Source organism: Dromiciops gliroides, chromosome 6 (assembly GCF_019393635.1).
Source record: "Dromiciops gliroides isolate mDroGli1 chromosome 6, mDroGli1.pri, whole genome shotgun sequence".
NCBI classification, from domain to species: domain Eukaryota; kingdom Metazoa; phylum Chordata; class Mammalia; order Microbiotheria; family Microbiotheriidae; genus Dromiciops; species Dromiciops gliroides.
The window spans coordinates 11012532-11037320 of NC_057866.1; the positions used below are offsets into that span (position 1 = coordinate 11012532).

General features: G+C 53.8%; 2 protein-coding genes across 3 annotated transcripts in view; one reads left to right on the forward strand and one right to left on the reverse strand.

Annotated features, from left to right (window-relative positions):
- MACROD1 (mono-ADP ribosylhydrolase 1) overlaps nucleotides 1–24789 on the forward strand; it is a 217889-nt gene that overhangs the window by 49934 nt on the left and 143166 nt on the right. The window lies entirely within an intron of this gene.
- FLRT1 (fibronectin leucine rich transmembrane protein 1) lies at nucleotides 2564–23768 on the reverse strand. The gene is given in 14 exon segments (XM_043971021.1): nucleotides 2564–4272; nucleotides 4275–4358; nucleotides 4361–4402; nucleotides 4405–4438; nucleotides 4440–4469; nucleotides 4471–4554; nucleotides 4556–4670; nucleotides 4672–4718; nucleotides 4720–4938; nucleotides 4940–4987; nucleotides 4989–5093; nucleotides 5095–5322; nucleotides 5324–5496; nucleotides 23136–23768. Coding segments are annotated over 13 exon segments (1941 nt in total). The 5' UTR covers nucleotides 5411–5496; nucleotides 23136–23768; the 3' UTR covers nucleotides 2564–3454.

A 24789-nucleotide genomic window follows, 5' to 3' on the forward strand; every position in this document is an offset into this window, starting at 1 on the left:
GGGCAGGGTAGTAGCTTCCACCTGTCAAGGACCAAATGCATCATGTCTTTGCTAACCTTCAAATGTCAGAGATGTCACTTTTGTTACTGTTGTTATTTCACAGAATTTCAGGGTTGGAACGTCTCATCCCACCCTTACTGAGCCAGAATTCTTTTTACAGTTTCCACCAAATGTGGTCATCCCTCCTTTGCGAGAATACTTCCAGTGATGGGCCACTCATTACCTCTCATTCCACCTTTGGGCAGGCTGTAATGGTTAGGAAGTTTTTCCCCTCACATCCACCTCAATTGGAGCATCGCGCAGTTCCTGGTTCTGGCCTCTGGGGCCCCAGAGAGCAGTCATGGTCGACCTATCTGGGTCAGGACCCTTCAGACCAGCTACAGGTCATAGATCGAGAGCAGGAAGAGACCCACACTCTTATTTGGCTCCATCCCTTCTTACAGATAAAGCAACTGAGGCCCAGAGCAAAAGTGACTTGCCCAGGGTCGATCCCTCTGAATGTCTCCAGAACGGGGATCCTGTCATTAGACTAAAATCTCCTTGCGGCCAGGCTTGGCATGGGATAGGCCCTTAAGCATTAGCACTGACTGTGTGACTGACTATCCCTTCCCAGCCTCTACCCTCCGATACTTCCCAGGCCACTCCCTGAGTGGGTTACCCGACTCCCGGGGATTATTTGGCTAGAATTGGAGCATGGTAAGAGGAACAACAGAAAACACTCTCCTTTGAGTTGATGCAGAGCCCAGACAGCTTCGACCTGGACCCGGGGAGAGCTTACGTGTGACCGCCAATGACAGGGAATTGTTTTTTCTTGGTGGGAGGGGAAAGGAACAGCCGCTGCCTGGGGTGGGGTGGGGGGTGGGCTTCTGTGATCCCAACTCTTCTCCAAGCCCTTGGTGGGGAACAGTGAGTGGAGAGGACCCAGTGGGCTAAAGCAGGGTCTTTGAACTTCCTTTTCTTCCAGCCTTCACGGATGGACCAGGCAGACAGGCATGGCCACCCATTGGAGGTCCTGCTGTCCCCAGTGCTAAGGGGCCTCCACAATTTTAGATCCCCCAAAGATAGGAGCACGTCCCCCACTGACAGAGAGACAGGGAGATAGTGACAGAGAGACAGAGAGAGACAGGAGACACACACACACAGAGACAGCTCAGCGTGTGGGGAAGGAGTCTGGCTTATTTACAACTGTGAAATTAAGGCTTGGCTATTTTTTCTCTCACAACCTCGTTGCTATTTCCATTTAAATGGGAAGGGGGTGGGGGGAGTGGGGGGGGACAGTTTAGTTAGAAAGGAAATGTGGCTGCACTCTCTTTCAGCGCTTTGTCTAAGGGAAAGAACTGGCACCGCTGTTGGGAGAAAGATCCCATCAGCTTGGCTGTGAATCTCCTGGCTCTCTCCTCCCTTCCCCTTTCTGAGAGCCTCGGTCTGTTCTCTCAACCCGGCTCTCTGCAGTGGGGGAGAGGAACCGCCTGAGATCTTGGGGTTTTATGCCCCGGAGAAGCCCCTGGTGGTGTTTCCTACCTCGGGGAGCCCTGGTGAGGGGGCAGGTAAGATGAAGTGTACAGCTGTTCTGGGCCCCTGTGCCTTCTGTTTCTGGAAAAGCATGTCTGGAATCACGACCCCTTTTCCTTCTCCTGGTCCTCAGAAAGGCGTTTTTAAAGCATCTTTCTTTATGAAGGGAAAGGTGGGGGCATGTTGACAATTGCGTTGTGGATTGGAGTAGACGTCAGTTGAACTAAGACACAATGGCCCCAAAACTCCGGAGTCCCCTTTGCTATTTTGCCATCAGCTGCGCGACCAGTGGATCAACGGTTGATGACATTCACCGCCAGAGCCGGAAGGGAAATCTTAGTGTTTTCAAAAGTTGGGAATCACATCCTTTAGAAGGCAGGAATTTTTATTTTAGAAAGGGAACAAGCAGCCCTCTGTGGAGACCAGAAGATCAGGGAACAGGCAGGTTGGGCCGAAGTCTCCTTGCCTTGTCCTGGACTGTTTTTCTCCTGGTGTTTTCCTGAGAAATTTTGATCTCCTTCTCGGCCTCCTTTTGGGCAGCCAAGAAACCATCCCATGCTAATTTTTCCTGGTTGAAACCTGAGCACTTCCTGCCTCCTATCTCAGAACATTGCTGGAAAGGATGCTCAATAATAGCTGTGGGTAGCTTTGACGTGTGGTTGGGTAGAACAGAGGGACCCTGGTAGTCCCCAGAAGTGATCATTACTACCAGTGCGGAGAGAGTGACTCACATACAGGACACCCCAATGGAACCTGAAGATATGATGGAAACCAGAAGTACCCCCTTCTTCCCTCCCCATCCCTCCCGTGAACCCCCAACTCCATTTTTTCCACCCCCCACCTTTGGTCTTTGAATACTCTTCTCCTTCCCCCAGCCCACCCCCATCCCCCTGCCACACTTTGTCAGCATATTTGCTTATCCCCCAGAACACAAGAAACTCTATGGGAGGGTCTGTGGGTGGGAGGATGGATCGGATCGGGAGGATTCCCTTGTCTCTGGAAGGTGTAAGGAAGATGGCCAGTTAGAACAAGCCAAGAAGAGAATTCTAAACACCACCTCGACTTCTATCCCCCCTTCTCTCCCTGTCTGTCAGTCTACAGGTGCATATAGATAGATACATACGGATATAAATGGACCTGGGAAGCTGGTCCTGCTGTCACTGTGCACTGGGCATGGACCAAATCAGGTTCGATATAGAAAACGAGTCTTTCTTTAATCAGCTACAGATTGTTCAGATAATGTGGGGAAACCGGGCAGTTTCTCTGTAGATCCATCAAAGAAGTGATTATCGGTAAAGGAGAGAGGGTTTTTTTTGGGGGGGGATGGTATCTGCCCCCTCCCCTTGCCATCCCCTTTTCTTTTCTCCTTTGTAGGAAGCTTGAAAAATCTCCCGAATGCCAACAGTTGGCAGCCTGAGAAGAGAACGCTCTGGCGCGGGCTTTATTTTTTTTTTTCCCTTCCGTTTTTAAAGCCTGTTTGCTTTTCCACTTGTACGGTTCTTTTGTATCTCTACCCCTGAACAAAACATGAGATTGACACGGACGGGGTACAGGTAGTATCTTTCCAGTCCCCTAAAAGAACACTTCTTGCCTTTTTATTTCGAGGTCTCTCCTGGTCTCCCTCCCGGTTGTACCCCTCCCCCCACCCCATCTGGCATTTTTCGTATAAATTACGGGTATCCGACCTCAATTTCTCTTCCTTGCCCTATTATTTTCATTAAAAAAACAAACAAACAAAATTTTCCAGTGTTTGTTTTTATAAAATATTTCCCCCTCCCTTGTATCTGGCTTGAAAGTAGTTTTGTGTGGTGTTGGTAGGGGCTTTTTCCTTAGATTGTAGCCAGTGGTGTGGGAAGCTGTGTTTCCACTCGAGGAGGAGATGGAAAGAAGCGGTGGGCGTCAGAGCGGGAAGCCCAAGGAAGGAGGGGAGAGAGCGACTCCATCATGTGTAGGAGTAATCTATGTCTGGGATGCCACCGTCTCTGTAGCCGCGGGTGGTGCCGTACCCGATCGTGTGCGTGCTCTTGTAGAGGCTGGTACCATTGGAAGGGAAAATGGTGTGGATCACGTACTCCTCTTTGGCCCGATGGGGGTTGATGGGCAGCATCTGGAGCCCAGGCCCCCGGATCTCCAGGATCGAGTTGTCTTTCTTGGTGCCAGACTCCATGTAGTCGTCCTTCTTACGGCTGCCCCGGTTGTAGGCCCTCTCGCGGGTCAGGAGCTCACCGGCCCGATGGACGTACCAACAGATGGCCCCGAGGACCAGGAAGAGGAAGATGAGCGCTATGGCGCCGCCGATGATGCCCGCCAGAGGCAGGCCCACCATGGAGTCCACGTTCTGCTCCCGGTTGAGGGTGGTGGTCGGTCCGTAGCTGTCGGCCGTCTCTGCCTTGGCGCACACTGGCGTTTCGTCGGCCACGTAGGTGTTGCCGGTCTCCATGGTGACCATGAAGATGATGTAGGTGGACTTGGGCTCCAGGGCCGTCAGTAGGTATTCCGTCTTGTCACCTTGCACGAGGGTTTCGGTAATGGAGCCCACGGCAGGGCTGTGTCCGAGCCGCAGCCAGCTGAGGCGGAAGGAGGTGGCCGGCAGCGTGGCCTTCCAGGTGATCCGGATGCTGTCTGCGGTCAGCGGCTTCACATGGATCACCAGGGCCTTTGTGCCGTCCCCAGTGGCCATGGGGTAGTCAATATTGGAGTCCGGGAGCCGGATTCCCGGCCTCTTGGATTTGAGGGTAAAGAGCGAGCCCTGTGGGGTGTAGATGCTGCGTGGTTGCTGGCTGTGGTTTTGCAGCGTGGCAGCCGCATTGCCTGAGATCCTGTCTCGAAGCACTCGTCCATCTCACTGTGATGTCCTTGATGGCCATGCCGCGGACTTTTCGGGGCCCAGGCACATCAGTCCGCGAACGTTGACCACGGACGCCCGCTGCCTTCACCCAGTCCCGGAGCCACATGATGGTTGCAGCCACAGAACCAGGGGTTGTTCCTGAGCAGGAGCTGGCTGAGGTTCTCCAGGTCATCGAACAGGCCTCGCGGCAGGGATGGAGAGGTTGTTGTTGGAGAGGTCCAGCCGCTCCAGCTCGCGCATCTTGGCCAGGGTGTTGTAGGGGATGTGGCTGATGGCGTTGTCCTGGAGGTAGAGCTTCTGCAGGGAGCACTGGCAGGTTGAGGGGTGGGGCGGCCAGCGAGTTCCGAACCAGAGACAGTTTCCGTGAGGTTCTGGAGCCGACTGAAGGTGTCGTCGGCGATGCGCTGGTTGGCCAGCAGATTGCCGTCCAGCACCAGCCGCCTCAGGCTGTCGAGGCCCTTGAAGGCATGCAGCGGGATGGTGGAGATGCGGTTGTCGTCCAGGCGCAACTCCTCCAGGGTCCGGGGCAGCCCGGACGGGATGCTGCTTAAGTGGTTCCGGGACAGGAAGAGCAGCTTTCAGCTGTTTGCTGTCTGCAAAGGCGTCGTCCTCGATGCTCACCGTCGACCACCGAGTTGTCATCCAGGTGCAGTTTCTCCAGGAGGGGGATGCGGGCCAGCGAATCTCTGGCGATGGTCCGGACGTTGTTGTCCTGCAGGTGGAGCTCGCGCAGCGGAGCGCGGAAGGTTGATGGGGAACTCGTCCAGGTCGTTCTCATAGAGGTAGATCACCTGCACGTTGACCTTGCTCTTCAGGTCCTGGGGGATACCCGCGTTATTGATCTGGTTGTTCTGCAGGTACAGGGTGGTGGCGTCATCCGGGATGTCCGCCGGGATGGACGTCAGGCCCCGGTCGTTGCAGTAGATGAAGCCATTGTCACAGCGGCACACAGTAGGGGCGAGGGGTACTGTCGATGACCTCCGTCAGAAAGGCGATCAGCCCATAGCAGAGGAATAGCCAGTCCCGTAGGTCCATGGTGGCCGTGGTCATGACCCACGGCCGTCGGTGATGGTGGTGGGTGGTGGTGGCGGTGGTGGTGGAGTGCGCTGTCACCAGGTTCCCTGGGTCCTTGACACCTGCAAGAGGCACACAGGGAGGGTGTGAGAGTCAGGTAACGAGCCTCAGGGATGCAAGCACAGCCGGCATGCGGCACACAGTGGTCCATGGCTCCCACGTCCTTTGATGTGGACCTGCCACCCAAGAGCTTCCTGTAGCTGGTACCTTGAGGGAAGAAGTCACAGGCAAAGCATCTTTTGCATCTAGCCCTGCTTCCCTCCCCCCTCCCTCTGTTTCTCCCTCCCTGCCTTCTTGCTCTCTGCCTTTCTCCTTCCTTCCTTCCCTCCTTCCCTTCTTTCTTCTCCCCTCCCTCCTTCCTTCCTTCTTTCTATTCTTCCTTCCTTTCTTCTTTCCTTCATCCCTTCTTTCTTCCCCCTCCCTCTTTCCTTCCTTCCTTCCTCTCTTCTTTCCTTCATCTCTTCTTTCTTCCTCCTCCCTCCTTCCTTCCTTCATGCCTTCTTTCTTCCCCCTCCCTCTTTCCTTCCTTCCTTCCCTCCCTCCTTCCTTCCTGCCTCTCTTCTTTCCTTCATCTCTTCTTTCTTCCCCCTCCCTCTTTCCTTCCTTTCTTCTCTTCTTTCCTTCATCCCTTCTTTCTTCCCTCCTTCTTCTTTCCTTCTTTCCCTCCCTCCTTCCCTCCCTCCCTAGCATTCCTTTCCATTGCTTTGCTTTGCCTTCCTCTTCCCTTTCCCCTTCCCTTTCCTTCTTTCCTTCCCCTTTCCCTTAAGGGGTGGGGTGCATTTGAAAACATAAGACCTGGGTTCGACTCCCGACCCTGCCATTTTTAAGCGACCTTCATGACCTCCGGCACATCTCTTCCCATCTCTGGACCTCAGTTCCCTCATCTCTAAGCATTTATGAAGCACCTGTTGTGTTCCAGCCCTGCACTAAATTCTGAGGATGCAGAGAAAGACCCCCTCAGGGGGCTCCCAGTCTCAGGACCTTTGCAGCTAATTCTCTCCAGGAGCCGCCCTTTGCTCCATCCCACCTCCTGCCACATGCTCAGGGCCAGCCCAGCCCAGTCCTCACATCCGAGCACTGCCAGATGTCCCTCCCCATGCCCCAGGCCTGTCATGCCCCCCCCCCATTGCTTCATGATTAAATCCCCCAACCTTTTCCTGGCCTCTGATCTCTCTTCCCAGCTTTCTCCCCTGTAATTTCCCTCCACACACTCCGCATTCCATGCCCCGTTGGGCACCTTCCCTTCTTCAAGCATACAGGGCATTTCCCACCTTGTGCCTGTACTCAGGTCGCGCTCCCTGCATCTGTCCTCCCTCCCCTTTTCAAACGCCCCCTTCCTCCTGGAAGGCTTCCCTGATCTCCCCTGCTGGAAACCCCCTCCCCCCCCCCCACACACCACCACTCTCATTCGCTTCCCACACACTGTTGGGTGGTGGATTACTCCCTGTTTCCCAGCTTTTGCCCCCTTGCTGGACAGCGAGCCCCAAGGGGGAGTGACTCCATCTTCTCTAACCCTCGTACCTCCCTCAGTGCATGTGGTAAATGCTTCAGACTGTAATGAAGAATAAAATACAGCGAGAGCACCAGAGAGGTCTGAAGCGTCTTTTGGTGGGACTTGGCCTTGTCATTGTGTGGCTCTGTAGACATAGAGGAGGCTGACAGATGCCCAGCATCAGGGAGAAGAGGCAGGAGCTGAGAGTATCACCGTACACATGCAGAGCATAACAACAGCTGGTCAGGAGCGGGAGCATTCTGGCTGATGTCGATAGTATTTGGCTAATGTTGATGGCCCGTGGTGTTTGTCCTTCATCTCGGCCCTGCCCAGACCTGCTTCAAAATCAGCTCAGGGGCCAACGGCTGGAGCGGGTGATCGCTGGGCCACTTAGAGTGGACCCACAGTGTGAACAACAGAGGTTACATCAGGGAACATGATGTAAGGGCGCACCTCTGAAGATGGAAGGCGGCACATGGTGTGAACACTGTCTTCATAGGACATTGCCCGGGAGAGTTACAGGGGTTTTCAAAGTTTCCACTAAATTCACATGAAATGCCCTGGGTGTCCCTGGGTGTTACATGTGGAAGAAGACTGGGTCAAGGAAGCTTTTTTTTTTTTTTCCTTTTTTGGTGAGGCAGTTGGGGTTAAGTGACTTGCCCAGGGTCACACAGGCTAGTAAGTGTCAAGTGGTCTAAGGCTGGATTTGAACTCAGGTCTTTCGGAATCCAGGGCCAGTGCTTTATCCACTGTGCCACCTAGCGGCCCCCAAGGAAGCATTTTTTCATGTCCTGTACAACCATCTCTCATGGAAAAGGCCTCCGGGAAGTCATAGGAGGCGGGAAGGGTTCCATAATAGCGAATGTGCATAGAAGCACTTTTGTGGCAGCAGAACCATGCAGACACAGTGGGGGTCCATTGATTGGGATGACAACTCGGGTTTATGAACGAGATGGGATATTATCATACTAGAAGACAAGATGAATGTGAGGAGAGCAGGGAAACAAGGGAAGACTTAGATGAAGCTGATGTGGAACACGAGCAAGGAAGGCAGGGCCAGGAACAGAACTTTTAAGAAGCAGCTAGTCTGCGATGCTAGGCATTGACCAAGCACACCGCCCTGCTTTAATACAGAGGCAGGAGGTAGAGGGTGTTGGCTGTGTCAGGGGCCTACCCCATGGCTCCACTCTCCATCCGGGTGATTTTCCTTCCCTGGGCACCACTGTCCTCTCTGTATTGTCTTTCCTGATTAGGACTGTAAGCTCCTTGAGGGCAGGAAGGGTTTTTCTCCCTGTACTCCCAATGCCTGGCAAAAAGTAAAACACTTCTTTCTTTTCTTTCTCTTTCTTCCTCCCTTCTTCCCTCTCTTCCTCCTTTCCCTTCCTCCGTCCCTTCCTCTCTTGTTGTTAGATACACTTAGACTGTCATTTATTTGGCTTTGCCATCACTCTTCTCTGTGATAAGGGAGGGGTCTTTGTGGGAGAATATGAAGAAATGAATAGTGTTTTTGTTTGTTTGTTTTATAGTGGGCAATTGGGTAAGTGACTTGCCCAGGGTCACTCAGCTAGTAAGTGTTAAGTGTCTGAGGCCAGATTTGAACTCAGGTCCTCCTGACTCCAGGGCCGGTGCTCTATCCAGTGAATAGTGTTTTAAAAAGCATCAATACAACTTCTTTTTCTTTCTTTAAAGAGAGAAAGGAATCCACAGTTTCTCTGGGGTCTCCACCACACCATGCTCTGGGTTATGTGGAAAAATTGCTCCAGGGTGATTCCAAAATCATGAAATATTTAACCATTTTAGAGAAAAACTGTACATCTCTTCTCCTTTTTTTTAAAAACAAGAAGACTTAATAAATGGAGCCGTCCACAGCCCCCAGCGACTGCCTGCGAGGTGTCATTTCAATTTTTGCATATGAAAAAGTGGTAAAATGGATTTTTTCTCTCTCATATTTCCTCATCTTCTTTCACAATGAGTAGAGGTAAAAATCAATTAAGGAAAAATTATCTCCCCAACTCTCTCTGTGAGAGCTTGGAGTGCTAGAAATTGCCTGGAGCCTTGTTTAGGTCAGCCCCCTACCCTGCTCAAAGCCTGGGCCTTGGTGTCTGTGTGGGAAGGTGTCCTTCTGTCTGTCTGCCTCTGGTGCCCAGGCCAGGGTGCCTGTCCCGCTTGGGTCTGCTCCTGACACCCCTCCTTCTGTCTGTCCACCCCCAGAATCCCGCCTGTGTCTGCCCTCTGTATCTGCCCAGCCCACGGCTTGACAGGTCAGAAGAAGACAGTGTTGAATGTTAGCGGCTTTAGGGTGCACTTTGACATTTCTATGATCTTGGGCCCTGGGCACTGGCTGCTCTCGCTGCCATCTTGAAGTTTTCTATTTGTTTATATACTTTTGGCCAGGGGCCTCAGCAGAGGAGCCCAGGGGTCTCAGTGTGTCCCAGGGTTTGTCCACAGAGAGCTGCCCTTAAAGGATGTAGCCCCCGAGGCTGCCAGGGGATGTTAGGGCATCACTTCCTGTCTGGGTGACTGTTCAGATCCCTTCAGTTTCTGCAAAGCTGGGGGGATGATATTCACAGGATTGTTGTGAGCCCCAGGGGAGATAATGTGTAAAAAAGCTCTGTCAGAGTCGGTTATAATCTTGGGGGTCCTAGCCTCAGGGCCTGCCTGCTCCTTTGAGGGGGTGGGATGGTGGCCATTTTCTCAGGCAGTGCCCCATCACACCCACCTCTTGGCACATGTATGAAAGAGAAAGAGATGGGGGGAAGAAGGGGAGGAGTGTGAAAGAGAGGCAGGCAGAGAGATAGACAGATGGGGGTGGGGAGAGAGATGAGAAGGGGGGAGAGAGAGACAGAGAGATACAGACAGAAAGGTGGGGATGGGGAGAGAGAGATGGGAAAAGGGGGGGAGGGGGAAGAGACAGACAGAGAGAGACTTAGGGGTTGGGATGTGGAGACAGCGAGGAAAGGTAGATGGAGAGATAGACAAAGGTGGGGAGAGAGAGATGGGAAAAGAGGGGGGAGGGAGGGAGAGAGAGAGAGAGAGAGAAGGAAGACAGGAAACAGGTGGGTCTGACACACAGACACAGAGAGATAGACTTGGGGGTGGGGAGTGGGCAGACAGAGCCAAAGAGAGACAGAGACTCGGAGAAATTATCCCCTGGGGCAGAGTGGTCAAAAGTGACCTAGTTCTGGCATTAGGGGACCTGGTTTGATCCTGACCTGACACTCCCTTTGCGGTCTTTGGGTAAATCCCTTCCTCTCTCTGGGCCTCAGTGTCCTCATAGGAAAAGGGGGGAGGGAGGTGGGTTGGATCCGGGTCCTTAGGCCAGGGCTGTGCCCTTGGTTTTTGGGTGCTTGTATCTCATAGAATGGCTTTCCTTGTGATCCTGTGTCTTCTGTCAAACTGAGCAGGCCCGAAGCTTCTCCAATCTGGCAGCCCAAGGGGTCCAGGGCACACAGGAGTGAAGCAGCCTCAGCCCACAGCTGATAACCGGCATGTCCGCCCTGTTAGGCGTTTGCACAGCCCTGGGTACGTTTTCCCATGTCTTTGGGGACTTTTGGAATTCCGCTGTCTCTATTTTACAGCTGAGGACACTGAATCTGACAGAGGTGGAGGAAATTGCTCAGGGCTGCTCGGATTTGAACGCAGCCCTCCCTGACTCTCATGCTGGCTCTAAATTCTTTGTGGGCTCTGAATTCAGATCCTCCCAGGTTTCTGGCTATGGAGCATGAAGGAGGGAGCCTCAAGGTTGAAGGCTCAGTGAGTCACACTCTTCTAACAATGCCTCTGGTCAGTGCTCAGGACTTTGCTTCCTAAGGAAGGTGACAGGACATCTCAGCTTATCCTGCACATTTCTCCTTGTTTTAGACTGGGAGCTCCTTGAGGGTCTTCCCTTGGGTCTCCAGTGTTAGCACAGTGCCCTGCACATAGTAGGAGCCTTAGCCAGGTGGCTGTGTTCTCTCCCGGCCCCCTTTCAGAGGCCGCTTGACCCAGGGCATTGGGCCCTGGATGTGGAGTCGGGAAGACCCGAGTTCAAATCCAGCCTCAGACACTGACTCTGTGATCTTGCATATGTTGTGTCGTTTCCCTGTCTCTGAAATGGGACTTGGAGTAGTGCCCACCTCACAGGGCGACGGTGAGGCTCAGGTTAGATAACACTTGCAGATCCCTGTGTAGACCCAAAGTGCTACATAAATGTGGTCGAGGCCCAGGGCCAGGCTGCAGGCTGGGCTAAACCCCATTTCAGAGCCAGGGTTGTGGGCTGGGCAGCAGAGATAGGGCTTTGGATACACCCGGGCCATCTCTCTGCTTGGTGACTTGTTTGCAATGTTGAAGGACGGCTCTGTCCCCCTGTGGGTGGGCTGTACCCCAGAGGGGCTCTTCTTCCCTCCTCTCTCCTCCCTGTTCCCTGCTCCCTCCTCCCTCCTCCCTGCTCCCTCCTCTCTGCTCCCTGCTCCCTCCTCCCTGCTCCCTCCTCCCTGCTCCCTCCTCCCTGCTCCCTCCTCTCTGCTCCCTCCTCCCTGCTCCCTCCTCTCTGCTCCCTCCTCTCTGCTCCCTGCTCCCTCCTCCCCCTCCTTGCTCCCTCCTCCCTGCTCCCTCCTCTCTGCTCCCTCCTCCCCCTTCTTGCTCCCTCCTCTCTGCTCCCTCCTCCCCCTTCTTGCTTCCTCCTTCCTGTTCCCTCCTCTCTTCTCCTTGCTTCCTGCTCCCTCCTCCCTGCTCCCTCCTCCTCCATCACATCTGACTTGATGGCTTCTTGCTTGCTCGGGTCCTCTTGGTGCAGAGCCTGTGGCTGCACCCAGAGGCCGAGGGTGGTCTTTGAGAGACAGGCTCTCCCCCAAGCCCACACGTCCACATCCTGGGGCATGGTGTGTCCGGCGGTGCACAGACTCCTTGGGGTTGCGGCCCCTCTGAGGACAAGGCCAGTCGTCTGTCACTGGGGGGTTTGTGTTCAGCTTGCAGACGCTCTCCGGAGGAGCTGGCATCCTCATGAAGTCTAAATTGCGTCTTGCAGAGATGCTCGATGGAGGCCGGCACAGGAGGCCCCGCTGCTTGCTTTCCTGCCGCGGTGGCTGCCGGCCTCATTCATCTTGGGCAGGCTCAGCCCCCGTCTCTGCAGCCGTTTGCCCAAAGGCCTCCCTGGCTGACCTGGCCTGTCGCGAGCTCCAAGCCCCATGCCAAGGGGTAGCCGTACCCAAGTCGGGGGGGGGGGCGTGATGATAATGATAATAAAGCACCTCTTGTTGGTTTAACTGTTTAATTGGCCCATCCACTGCCAGGGGCCCTTTGTACTCCCTTGTTGTGGTGTTAGGCCGTTTATGTGGTCCATCAAATTAGACCTACTGAATCGCTTTTCTTTATGGGGATCGTTGCAGTCCCTGATCCTGCAGGCTTTAGCACAGCGTGAGTTATGTCCTGCCAGCCAGAGAGAGATGACAGGCAGCGGGAGCCCCGCGGCCCCCCTCCTGTCTCCGCCATACGCACCCCACGTGGGCCAGAAGCCAGAGAAAGACGGAGGAAGTGGAAGAAACCACAGCCCCTGGAGTCTCCCTCGGCTTTGGGGCCCCCTCCGTGAGACCCAATGGTTCTCCTAAGGATGGGGCCTTTCCCAGCGCCCCCTCTCACTCCCCCTTGTCGCACATCATTAATTGAACTTAAGAGGCATCACCGCACACTTGGAGTAGAATGATAGCCAGTCCCGAGCCAGACTTTCCTGGCTAATGTCAAAGTTATCTGGCTAATATCATTAGAGAGAGGCTCTCTGAAGCAGATGGGGTTGGCCTTGTGTGGTGGATCGTCAATGAGGCCTGGGTTTAGAATCCCATCTAAAGCTCAGTCCTGGCCCTGTGGCCAAGAGAAAATCCCTCACACCACCCCGCCCCATGGCCTCTGTTTTCTTATCTGTAAGATGGGGGTGACAGTACCTGGGGACTTAGTGCCATGGATAGATTAGGAAGGGGGGCAGCCTCTCCTCGCTGGCTACCAGCCAGACTGCACGGCCTCAGCTTTCTTTCCTATTTACGAGGATCACAGGAGCACAGATTAATAGCTGCCTGGTACCTTAGAGGTCATTTAAGCCAAGCCAAGCCAACAAGCAGGTAAGTGTGCCAGGCATTGGGCTGGCTCGAGCTGCATGGGGGAGGGAGATGGAGCTTGTCCAAGGTCCCCCAGGCAGTAAGTATCAGAGCCTGAGTTCAAATCCAGGCGCTCAGACTTCCCATTCAGTGCCCTCTGTCCCATGGCAGACAGCCCTCTCCAAGGGCAGGGGCCAGTCCCCACAGAATGGGCTGGGTAGATTTCCCAGCCAGAGAACAGTTTCTCTGATGCCCAGGCCCCAGGGGCTAGCCGGGGACATGCTTCATTTCCCTCTGGGGTAGCTTGGGCACTGTGATTCTTGGTTCTCAACTTCCTCCTCTTGGGGTAAGAAGTTTCAAAGGACACTTTTTCCTCTTGTAAATGGAATTTATCTGAGCTGATCTTGGAGGAGTCCCTTCCATTCTCTTGGCCCAGATTTCCTCCTCTTTCCAAGGAGGGGGTCGGATAAGCTGCTCTAAGCTCCTTATCTCCTTAGTCTTTGTCAGGTAGCCGGAGCCTGGGTGTGAGACTGAGTGAGGGTCACTCCAAGAGCTAGACGTCAATCAAAGATGGAAGTGGAAGCACCGAAAGGGAAGGAAGGGAGAGCTTGGACAGGGCTAAGAAGGAATGTCATCCTCTCTTTGATTTATGTAATGAGTACAAGGAGGAATATAAGTGCAGGTGCTCCAGTGGGGGCTTTTTTTGTGGCCGTGCAGCTTGGCTGATCATGAGAGACTTGGGAGAGCCAGCCTCCTGTCCCCAAGGCCTCGTCCTCTCCACTTTGCCTCTCTTCTGTTGCTTTCAGTGGGGCCCCTACAGCTATGCTGTGTGGGGGCCCCCAGGGAATGGCTGGCGGGGGTGGGAGCCCCAGCCTCAGTTATAGCAGCTCCTCTCTGGCCCTGTGCTTGCTAAGGGCGAATCCCAGCGCCCCGTGGAGCAGCCTTCCAAGGGCATGAGAAAGTCTCCCTCTGCCCTGTGTGTCTCTCCTGCCCCGCTCCTCCCTGTAAATGCCGCATTTGCCTCGCCCCTGACGGTTGCCGGTTATCAGCTGCCACCTCTCTGCTGCCAGCTCCCCAACCCTGCCTGGGTTGTCTCTACTCTGCAGGGAGCATGGAATGGTGGGGGGTTTTTCATTTGTCCGTTTTTGATGAGTTTGGGGCCAAAACCTTTTATCTTTCTAGGGACCTAACAGTTTCTCTGAGGCTCCCTATGATGTGGCATCTTCTGTCTCCCTCCCTACTCAGATTCAGATCGGAGGAGGACACCTCTCCCCTCCTTGTTTGCGGAAATTGAGTTTCTGGAGGGATGAGGTTCTTTGAAGATAAAGGGCCTTGTTTAAGTACTAAGCATTGTTATTAATTATTGCTGTTTAGCCCTGGATAGGTTGGGCGGGCTGGGAATGCTGCTTGCTGTGCAGAATGTGCTTAAGACAGGAGACCTCTGACTACCTTGGGGATGAAAGCAGGGGGCTGGACTAGATGTTCAAGGAGGTCCCTTCCTGGGGTGTACAAAGTCCAGCTCGAATTCCAGGGAAATGAACTCTCCAGAGGAGCAAGTGCAGCCAAGCACTCAGAGCAGCATGTGCCAGGCTCTGGGCTAAGGGCTCAGGATAGAAAGAAAGGCAAAGACACAGTCTGTGGTCAAGCATTCACTGTACACTGAGAGCTTTGGCTGAACTCAGAGGGCGTGTTCCCACCCCTTCTTTTACCAGGGAAGAAATTGAAGCCTAGAGAGGATGAAGGACATAGGCCCATGTCACCCTTCGAGGCCCAGCTCAAATGCTCCTCGGGGACAAAACACGCACTGCATAGAGTACCAGGCCTGGAGTCAGGAAGACCTGGGTTCAAATCCAGCCTCAGACACTTCCTAGCTATGTGACCCTGGGCAAGTCCTTTCACCCTGTTGGGAAATGGCAAGCCGCTCCAAGCATCTTGGCCAAGAAACTCCCAAAATGGGGTCACAAAGAGTCAGAAACAAGGGAACAGAAGAACTTCTTCCTCAGGATACTTTGTACATAGCTTTTAGAAAGGTTGTCATTCCTAATCCATGCTACATCCCTCAGGAGAATGTAAACCCTTTGAAGGTAGGGACTGCTTCCTTTAAGTCTTTGAGAGGCTACATGGCCCTGGGGGGAGGGGTGGCCACACTCAGGGCTCAAACCTTGGGCCGCCCTGGACAAGCTGTCCCTTCTCAGGGGCTCAATCCCCATAGCCTGTAAACTACAGAAGAAATATCTTCTCCTACTCTGGGAGTCCCCCCCATGCCCTCTGCCTGGCATGTGGGAGTTGGCACTGAACCCCCATTGAACCTGCAGGTCTGCGCCTCGTCTGTAGCTTCTAGTCTTTTTTTTTTTTTTTGTGAGGCAATTGGGGTTAAGTGACTTGCCTGGGGTCACACAGCTAGTAAGTGTTAAGTGTCTGAGGCCGGATTTGAACTCAGGTCCTCCCGAATCCAGGACCAGTGCTCTATCCACTGAGCCACCTAGCTGTCCCAGCTTCTAGTATTTTGGAGAGAGCTGCCCGGGCTGTTGAGAGGTTAAAGGGTTTGGCCCATCACACATCCAAGAGGGTCCCAGAGGCCCAGGCCTGGCCTCCTCATCCTTCCCTGTCCCTGTCTACCCCCAGGGCCCATGCCAGCCAAGAGAGGTTTATGTTGCTCAGAGGGCAGCAGCCACAGGTGACTTAGCAGACATCTTCACTGGTCCATAAATTGATCTCTCTCTTCCTGCCTGGCCTGCCCACTCTCCCCTTGGCAGGCTTCCGCTCATTAGCCTGCACTTGTAGCACATAAAAGGCTTTATGGCTGTTGTAGCTCACTGTGGCGAGAGGGGGCTAGGAGAGGGGCCTTTGGGGCTCTGGGCCTCTGGGGCTCAGGGGGCCGGGCCCACAGGCTGGATCAGCTTCAGAAGGTTTTGTCTGAGTCTCCCTCACCTGTCCTTCTTGCCCGGTTTGGCTGCTCTGGCCCCAGGCCTGTGTCCTGCCCTTCCTGGGGCCTCGGATAGCCTGGTATTCTGGGCCCTGGCACTTGAGGGAGCAGCTACCTTAGAGCCCAGAGAAAGTCACCTCTCGTTCATTCCTAGCCTGATGGGTGGCTCTTCTGCGTCACTCCCTGCAGCTCCTTCTCTAGGCCAGCCTGCAGCGGGATTTGAGTGCACGGTAGGTGGAGGGATCCCTCCGATGTCCAACCCCCTCATTTTACAGAGGGGAAACTGAGGCCCAGGGAGGTTCAGCGACTGCTCAAGGTCACACGGAGGATCCCAGATCCAGAAGTGGGGGGTGAGTGGTTTCAAGGTTCACTGTCACGAGGGTGAGGAGCGAGACGAATGGTCAGGGCCTGTACTTGCCCCATAGGTTCCCTGCACCTCTGTATCTCCTGCCCCGATAAAATCCCCTGGCCCTTCTTTTCCCCATCAGTCGTTCATCGTAAATCGCCCTGTGAGGGGTGAGAGCTTCAAGCTTCATCTGCTCCCTGCTCAGCAGGCACTGCCGGGAAGGAGGGGAAGGTGGAGGGGGCAGGGAAAGGCTTCTCGCCTCCTCGGTGAACCCCACCCTGACCGCCTTAGCTCAGAAGCCTGTGCCCCACTCAGGGAGACTACCTCCCTTGCAGGGACGTCCCCCCAAACAGGGCCTGAGCCGCCTTGCGGGTGAATGTTCCCCCAAAGGTGAAGTGACTTGCCCAGGGTCACACAGCTACTGCATTGGGCAGGATGCTGAGGCTTGGCTTGATGCTTTCATTTCCAGAGGACAGGAAGCCCAGCGGCATCTCAGAATCATGGGCTTCAAAGCCATTTTATTTATTTATTTTTGGGGTGAGGCAGTTGGGGTTAAGTGACTTGCCCAGGGTCACACAGCTAGTGTTAAGTCTCTGAGGCCGGATTTGAACTCGGGTCTTTCTGAATCCAGGGCCGGTGCTCTATCCACTGCTCCACCTAGCTGCCCTCAAAGCCATTTTAGAGAGGGGAAAGGACTTGTCCAGGGTCACGTCCCTTCTAAGTAGCAGAGGCTGGATTCACACTCAGGTCTTCTGATAGTTCCATTCCTTCTGGTTGGTCTCCCTGCCCCGAGTCTCTCCCCATTCCTGTCCGTAATCTTGTCCATCATCTCCTTGGCTTCCAAAGTGACCGTGTCACCTCTTCTCCTCAGCAAACTCCTGTGACTCCCTAATACCTCCAGGCACTGCAGGTAGTACATGCTATCTCCCCCATTGGGCTGTGAACTCCATGAGGGCAGAGGCTGTTTTTGCCTCTCTTTGCATCCTTGGCACAGTGTGTGGCATAGGACAGGCACCTGATACACATTTGTTGTCTCGACAGAGAAGAAAAGTGGAAGGGAGGACAGAGGGCAGAGTTTGGGACCCTCAGAGGTAACTGAGTAGGGGATCATGGGATAAGGGGGGCCTTGGGAGTCCTCTCCTCTACCACCCTCCTCCTCCTCCTGCTGGAGGGGTCCCTGGAGCCACAAGGCTGCCTGGGGGGAGAGAAGCCGCTAGTTTCCCCAGAAGGGGCCTGTCTGCTGCTAATGCTTATTGGGCATAATTCAGAGGCTGGATTCCTGCCCAGACATGGGGGTGGGGTTGGGGGAGGGGGACTAAAGCCATACAGTTTACCCTGTGGGACTGTTGTTGCCCGGGCATGCCCCCTGCCTTAGGAGGCAGGGCTTCAGTCACAGAGCCAGAAGGGAGGCACCAGTCTCTTTATCTGGGAAGCCCTGGCTGGGAGCCAAGGGATTCGGGCCCACTTTCAGCCCAACCCCCAGTGCCTCAGGTTCCCCATTTGAAAACAGAAGGCAGAAGAGCTTTGGGCTGTTTCAGGCCAAGCACAGAAGCTAGAGTTCCAGTTGCTTCCTTTGATAGGTGGGGAAACTGAGGCCTAGAGAGTAGAAATGATTTGTTCTAGATCACTCGAGCTGTAAATAGCAGAGCAGGTTTTCGTAGGGTCATAGGCTAGAGCCAGAAGGAACCTCAGAGGCCATTTAATTCACCCTTTCATTTTATAATTATTATTATTATTATTATTATTATTATTTTTGCAGGGCAATGGGGGTTAAGTGACTTGCCCAGGGTCACACAGCTAGTAAGTGTCAAGTGTGTGAGGCTGAATTTGAACTCAGGTCCTCCTGAATCCAGGACTGGTGCTTTATCCACTGCTCCACCTAGCTGCCCCCCTTTCATTTCATAGACAGGGAAACTAAGTCCCAGAGAGGCCATGTGATTTGCCCATACATCATATAGGTAGGAAGTCACAAGTCAGAATTGGAACCCAGATCCTTTGACTAAATCCCCAAGTACTCTCTCCACAATACCAAGCCACTTTTGGAGTCAAATGCAACTTTGACTAGCCCCATGGTATGGGCATATGAGCAGCAGGCTGCAGGGAGAATAAAGCAGGGAAGGGGCCAGTGTGTCCTTCCTTACCATAAATGTAGTGCACTGGACTTGGGGGTTGGGAAGGACCTGGGTTCAAATCTTGCCTCAGAACCTTGCTAGCTGTATGACCCTGGCCAGGCAAGCTAGTTAAGTTCTCCTAGCCTCAGTTCCCTTATCTGCAAAACGAGTATAATAATATCACCTTCCTTACCTGTTTTGAAAAACCCAAAACTCTTTAAAAACAGTGAAAGGCGGGGGCAGCTAGGTGGCGCAGTGGATAAAGCACCGGCCCTGGATTCAGGAGGACCTGAGTTCAAATCCGACCTCAGACACTTGACACTTACTAGCTGTGTGACCCTGGGCAAGTCACAACCCCCATTGCCCCGCAAAAAAAAAAAAAAAAAAAAAAAAAATTAAAAACAGTGAAAGGCTAAAGAAGTATGAGTTGTTGTTGTTGTTGTTATCACCTACCCAGGGCTATGACTCCTGAGCTGGAGTGTCAGAATCCAGGGAACACTGTGTTTCAAGGGACTCTCATTTCCATAGAGATGAGAGTGAGTTTCTCAAAGCCTCGGCGTTCCATTTCCTTTTTTCCGATAGAAAACGTTGAAGGAACTCATCCCGAGAGTGAGTGGCTAGAGCTTTAAGGGACAGAGAGGGTGTATGCCTGGAATACCCTCCCTGCTCACCTCTGCCTGTTAAAGTCCTTCTCTTCCTTCAAGGTTCAGCTCAGACAAAGAATATTCCATTTGAGGTTGGGTCCTTCGCCTCTCTAGTCCCGAGTGTTGGACCTCTTAAGGCTTCCTATGGCCCCATTTGAACCCTGGGGCTTTTGGGGGGTTGCCATATCAATTGTTGAATTATATGGAGTTTGCAGCCCAAGAAAACCCTCCAGTCTTTTTCGAAACTGTTATCAAGCCACCTCTTCCATCTTTTGTACCTGGGAAGTTGGTGTTTTGGATCCAAGTGTGAGGCTTTATATCCATCACTATTGGATTTCACATTACTAGGTTTGGCACAAAGGTCTTGCCTTTTGGGATCGTGCTGAATGCTGCCTCTCTTCATTCATTGTGCCTCTGGTTTGGTTTTGTCTTTGTCTCCCTCAGACACATAGTTGGTGCTTAGTAGATGCTTTTTGAATCTGTAGATTTGATAATGAGGCTGTCTCTGCCTTCATTCAAGTCTCTTCATTCCTCCTCCCCTGCTTCCTCCCTCCTCTGTCTCTCCTTTCCCCAACAGTTTGCCTGCATTTCTCCTTTGCTCAGAGTCTCTCCTACTTTATCCCAGTAGACTGTAAGCTCCCTGAGGGAAGGGCCTTTATAGTCTTCATTGGTATATCTGCAACATCAGTTAGACAGATGGCTTTTAATCAATGCTTTTGGCATCCTTGTCTCTGTCTTCAGATCCCCAGGGCCCTCTTTGCTGGGGAGGACAACCTGGTGTTAGGATGTCAGGGCAAGAGGAAGGAAGAGAAATGGCCTTGTGAGTGAAGAGACTGAAACCTGTTTGAGTTCGGAGATTTACTTGGGTCAGGGCATTGTGCAGACCCCTGATTGGGGGCTCTGGGAAGCTGGAACCAGGAAGATCTAGGCTCATATCCTGTTTCTGAATGATCCTGATTGTGTGGCTCAGAGATAGTCACTTAAGCTCTCCATGCCCCAAGCATCTCTCTAGAAATTCAGAGGTGCTCACCTGCATTAGTAGAGGGGAGTTTCCCTACCTGGGACACCTCCTTATAACCTGGAATTTAAGCTCTAGTTCCCTCAAAAGACAGGGTGTTACGTGAGATTTTAGGGGAATCAAAGCTGACTTTCTGGAAGGGGCAGCCTTTAAGCTTTGAGGGATGAGGAAGCATTCATTGAGCAAAGAGGACATCCCCGTCCTAAGTAATTCATTGGTTAGGGTACAGGTTCGTCTGTCTGGATCCCCCTCTCCCAGGCCTGAGTCTCTGCCAGGGAAATAGAGAAGAAAGGAGGAGGGAATGAAATGAAAGTTTGAGATAACAAAAGAGGGAAATCCTTCCAGGGAAGGTGGCCTGTGGACTTTGGTTGACTAAAATTCTAAAGAGGAGGAGGGAGCCAAGGAACCTTGAAGGGAGAGAGCAGCCCCAAGGAGCAGCTGCCGTTGGTTAGACTTTTTTCTTGCATCTCTCCCTAGGCCAGGGAGAGAGATTCATAAATGCCACTAACTCCTCACTCCAGCCTCAGCCCCACTAGGAGGGATTTGCCTTTCTAATAAATAACAGGCAATACATAGTCTGCAGGGCATCCTTCATGCTGGTGCCTAATAACACGGCTATTAATGCCCTCGCAGATGGAGGCACGCTGGGTGGCCTGACGGATGGGCCAGGGCCTGGTGCACTCATAAATCAAACCTCTTTCCTTGTGCTCAGGGGAGAAAGAGAGTGTGGCATTTTCCATATTTTTAATAGATTGGGGTTTCCCTGCCCTGCCTGGGGACTTGTGGAGAGGTTCCTCTGGGTCAGTGTCTGAGAGTGAAGGAGGGCCTCTTTCTCACAGAGACAGGCAGCGATGTGACCCCAGGGCAATGCCCCAGACGGTTTGAAGGGCTGCTGCCAGGGCTTTCCTAATGGCAAAGTGTGCGCTACCTTCACCCACATCTCACTATACCGACGCGGCCTAGCTTAGTACACAGAGCACTGGCTTTGGAGTCAGGAGGGCCTGGGTTCAAATTCTGCTTCTGACACTTAACTAGCTATGTGACCCTAGGCAAGTCCTTTAACTTCTCTGTGAGCCTGAGCTTCTTTATCTGTTAAATGGGATGGTACCAACCTCACAGAGTTGTTGAGGGGCCCAAATGATATCACAGATGGAAAGCTGCTGCATCAATGTCAGCTGCTGTCATGCTTTCTTATTCTGTCTTTCTGTTTGCTCCCTGTTTTCCTGGCTGGCCATAGGCTTCAGGAGGGAGCTTAGGGTTTAGATGGCCTGACTTCCTCAGTGGGCATCATGGGCACACCAGCAGGGGAGCTGGTCAGTGCCAATCCAGTGGTGTCAGAGCTATCCGCTCTACCTTCCACTTTTTCCTTTGAGGTTGCAGAGCTGTGGGGGGAGGACTTGGTTTCTCTCTGGAGCAGGGAGTCACACCCTGCCCTGCTTGGGCTGGGAGGCAGTCGGTCCTTGCCCCTGGACTGAACTGAGGTGCGTGACCAGTGGGTATTAGCTACCCCGCCTCAGAGCTAGAAGGGACCTTTGGAGTCTCCTCATTGAATAGAGCAGAAAATGGAAGTGACCTGTCCAAGGCTACCCAGCCTCTTATCCCTAGGACTCTTCTGCTAACGTGGTCCTCCATATGAAGATGGAGGAGGTATTGTCTGCATCCTGGGAGGCTTTGCCCCTGCCCTCTGTCCACCTGTATTTCCCTTCCTCCTCTGCAGGCTGGCAGGGTGGTGGGCTCCCTAGGGAACGGGCAAGGAGCTGTAACTTCTCTTGGAATTTAGGGTGGGGGTTGTCTGGCCACACAGAGCAGCCACCCCAGGGGCCAGATCAGACCGCTGGGAAGCTTTCTCAGCCTTCCCTTGGGCTGGCTCAGTTCTGCAAGACTGCGCTCCCATGGCTGGCTGGAGAGGTGGGGAAGGGGGATGAGGGAAAGAGCTGTGTGTGTGGCCCAGAATGCCTTTGTGAATGTGTGAGGCAGGCTTGGGTGTCTGCCACAGTGGGCTGGGGCCAGCGGCTGACCGCTCAGGCCTGGCTCCCAGCATTTCCAGCCAGAAGCTCCTCCGGGCCCATCTAGGCCAAAGTTTTTTAAACTGTGGGTCGCGGCCTCATGTGGGGCTGAGGAACCGAATGTGGGGGTTGTGAAAAATGAGGCAACCGTAAAAGGTTATGCATATACCTATTTTCTTATACCTATATACCCAGGGTCTCGTAAAAATTTCTTGGGAAAAATGGGGTTGTGAGTGGAAAAAATTGAAGAAGCTGTGTTCTAGCTTACTGGTTCCCAATCTGTGTTAAGCTAAGGACCCATTTTTAACATTAAAAAAAGAACCCTGAATTTCATGCCCAGCCATAGCCCCCACCCCCATGATTATGGTAGCCTATTTGTATTCTTTGATTGAGAAGTCACCTGACTTGTCTATGGACCGCCCTCCCCCCAACCAGGAGTGGGTCCTCGGGCCCTGGGCCAGGAGCCACTGATCCAAATGAAGAAAACGTGATTCAGAGAGCTCCTGAGATGGTGGATTTAGAAGCCATCCATTCAACTCCCCTCCCACATTGTACAGACCTATCCACCCAAGGCCGCCTGGAAAGCAGGAGGCAGAGCTGGGGTTGTAGCCCAAACCTCCAGATCTGCCTGAGCACTGTGTGTTTTCCTTCACCCACAAAAACCTCCAAATCCCTGATGATGCCCATTCTTCTGAACAGGAAGGAATCTTAGAGAGTGTTCTAGGCTAAGCCCAATTATTTAAAGAAGAGGGACTGGAGGCCCAGAGAACTGTGATGACCAAGCCCACACAGCGAGGGAGTAGCCAAGCCAGGATTTGAACCCAGGTGCTCTGAGCCTACCGCCTCACGCTTGTCTCCCTTGCGCCAGGCCCTTCAGCATCCCTGGCCTCACCGCCCTTGTCTGGTCTAGAGAAGGAGCATCAGGTCTTGGCTCCTGGCTTCCGTGCACCTTGGGGAGGGCTAAACGGAGAGGGAGGAAGACCTGATTCTGCCTCAGACACTTATCAGTTGTCCCATCGCCTGCAGCTGCACAGTGGGGATGACAGTCTCCCCGCCCCCCCCCCGCCCCCCCGCTCCGTGCTCCCAGACTTACCTTCAGTCTGGGGGAGCTTGGCCGAGATGCCGTGGGTGGATGGTGCTCAGTCTTGGGGACCGCAGGCCGAGGGGCCGGGTCTACCCCCTCGGTGCCTGCCCACAGCTCCCCTGAGCTGTTTTCACATGCCAGGGTCCTCCCGAAGGCTGGATGGGCACTCTGCTTCTCCCGTGTGCCAGCCCTGGAGCCCAGGCTTCAGCCTGAATGGGGGACACGACTAGGCTGGGGCAGCTCAGCTTCAGAGCCCACGCTGGTTCCGGGGTCCCAGAGCCCTTCTCTGCTGTCTCTGCGGCAGCTTTAGGGCAGCATCTCCAGGGGCTTCCAGGGCACAAGGTTTGCTTGGGAATCCATCTGAGATGAAGGAGGCCAGCCGCCGAGTGGGCCCAGTGCTGTCTCCTCGAGGTGCTGTCCTCCCCGGCCCCGCCCCTCATCCCCTAGGGGTCGGCTCCCATCCCTGAAGCCCGACGTGGGCAGGGGGCTTCAGCAAACTTCCTCCTGTGGGGCCCCTCCTGGCCACCCACCTCCACTGCCGAGGCTTCCCCGGATTTTTCCCTTTTCAGTGTCTTTAAAGTGACTTGGCAGCGGGAGATCCGTGCAGGCGAGGGGAGCGCTCTTGCATGACAGTGGGGAGAGCAAGGCTCAGGATGTGTCTCCTGGGAGAAGGGGGTGGTCCATTACACAGCTGTGGAGTTCTGATGTTAACCTCCCTCTCTCTGATCCGCTTGACATGTGACGCTAAGCTGTCAGAGCCCCCTCGCCCCGTTCTGGAGAGGAGCCCGCCGGGGGGCCTGGGCCGGGGGCTCCGCCGCGCTCCGCTGCTCCTGCTTAGGATGAGGGCTCTCTCTGACGGAAAGCAGCGGCTGATCTTCCCCCGGGGCTCGTCCCCCGGAGCATCTGGCCCCCCAAAGACGCTTTCCTCTTCCACGCTTTCCTGCTTTCTCGCCTGCCAAAAAAAAAGAAAGAAGACAAGGACCTGAGCCAGAGGGATTTAGAAAATTGCCGTTGAGTAAACCCTCTAAGTTCCTCCCTGGTGGAGGGCAGAGGTTGGGGGTCAGAGGATGCTCCGAAGGCGGCCGCTCCCCCCGCCCCCCAATCTCCAAAGAGCTGCAGCTTCAGAAGAGCCCGCCTTCCCACCTCGACTCCACATTCCTCCTTTCTTCTTCTCACTCTCCCGTCTCCTCTGCCCTCCCCTTATTTTTACAAACTCGGTGCTGACTTGTTCTCGTACACAGCTGTCTATACAAAGCCCCCCCCCCCCCTTCTTCCTCATGAAAGAAGTGAAAAGGGTGGGAAAGACTCCAGGAGAAGGGGAAAAACAATAATCCAGAGCCCTCCGAGCCCCCACCCTGTCACATGTGAATGTCATCAGGCAGAGAATGGATTGAGCAGAACACCCCAGCTTCCAGGGTCTGCCTGCGTGGGAAGCTCAGGTGCCCTCTGAGAGCTGGGGACCCCGGCCTCGTCTTGTGGACCCAGGGAGAGGCCAGGGTCACAAGCGTGAGAAGGGCAGCTCACATGTCAGCAGCGTTTGAGGTGCTTGCCTCACAACAACCTCAGGAGGTCAGGGGTACAAGAACTCCCAGGAGAGGTAACTCCCTTCACCAGTGCAAGTAGGTACCTTGTCAGTCTCACAGAGTTCCCAGGAGACTAAGAG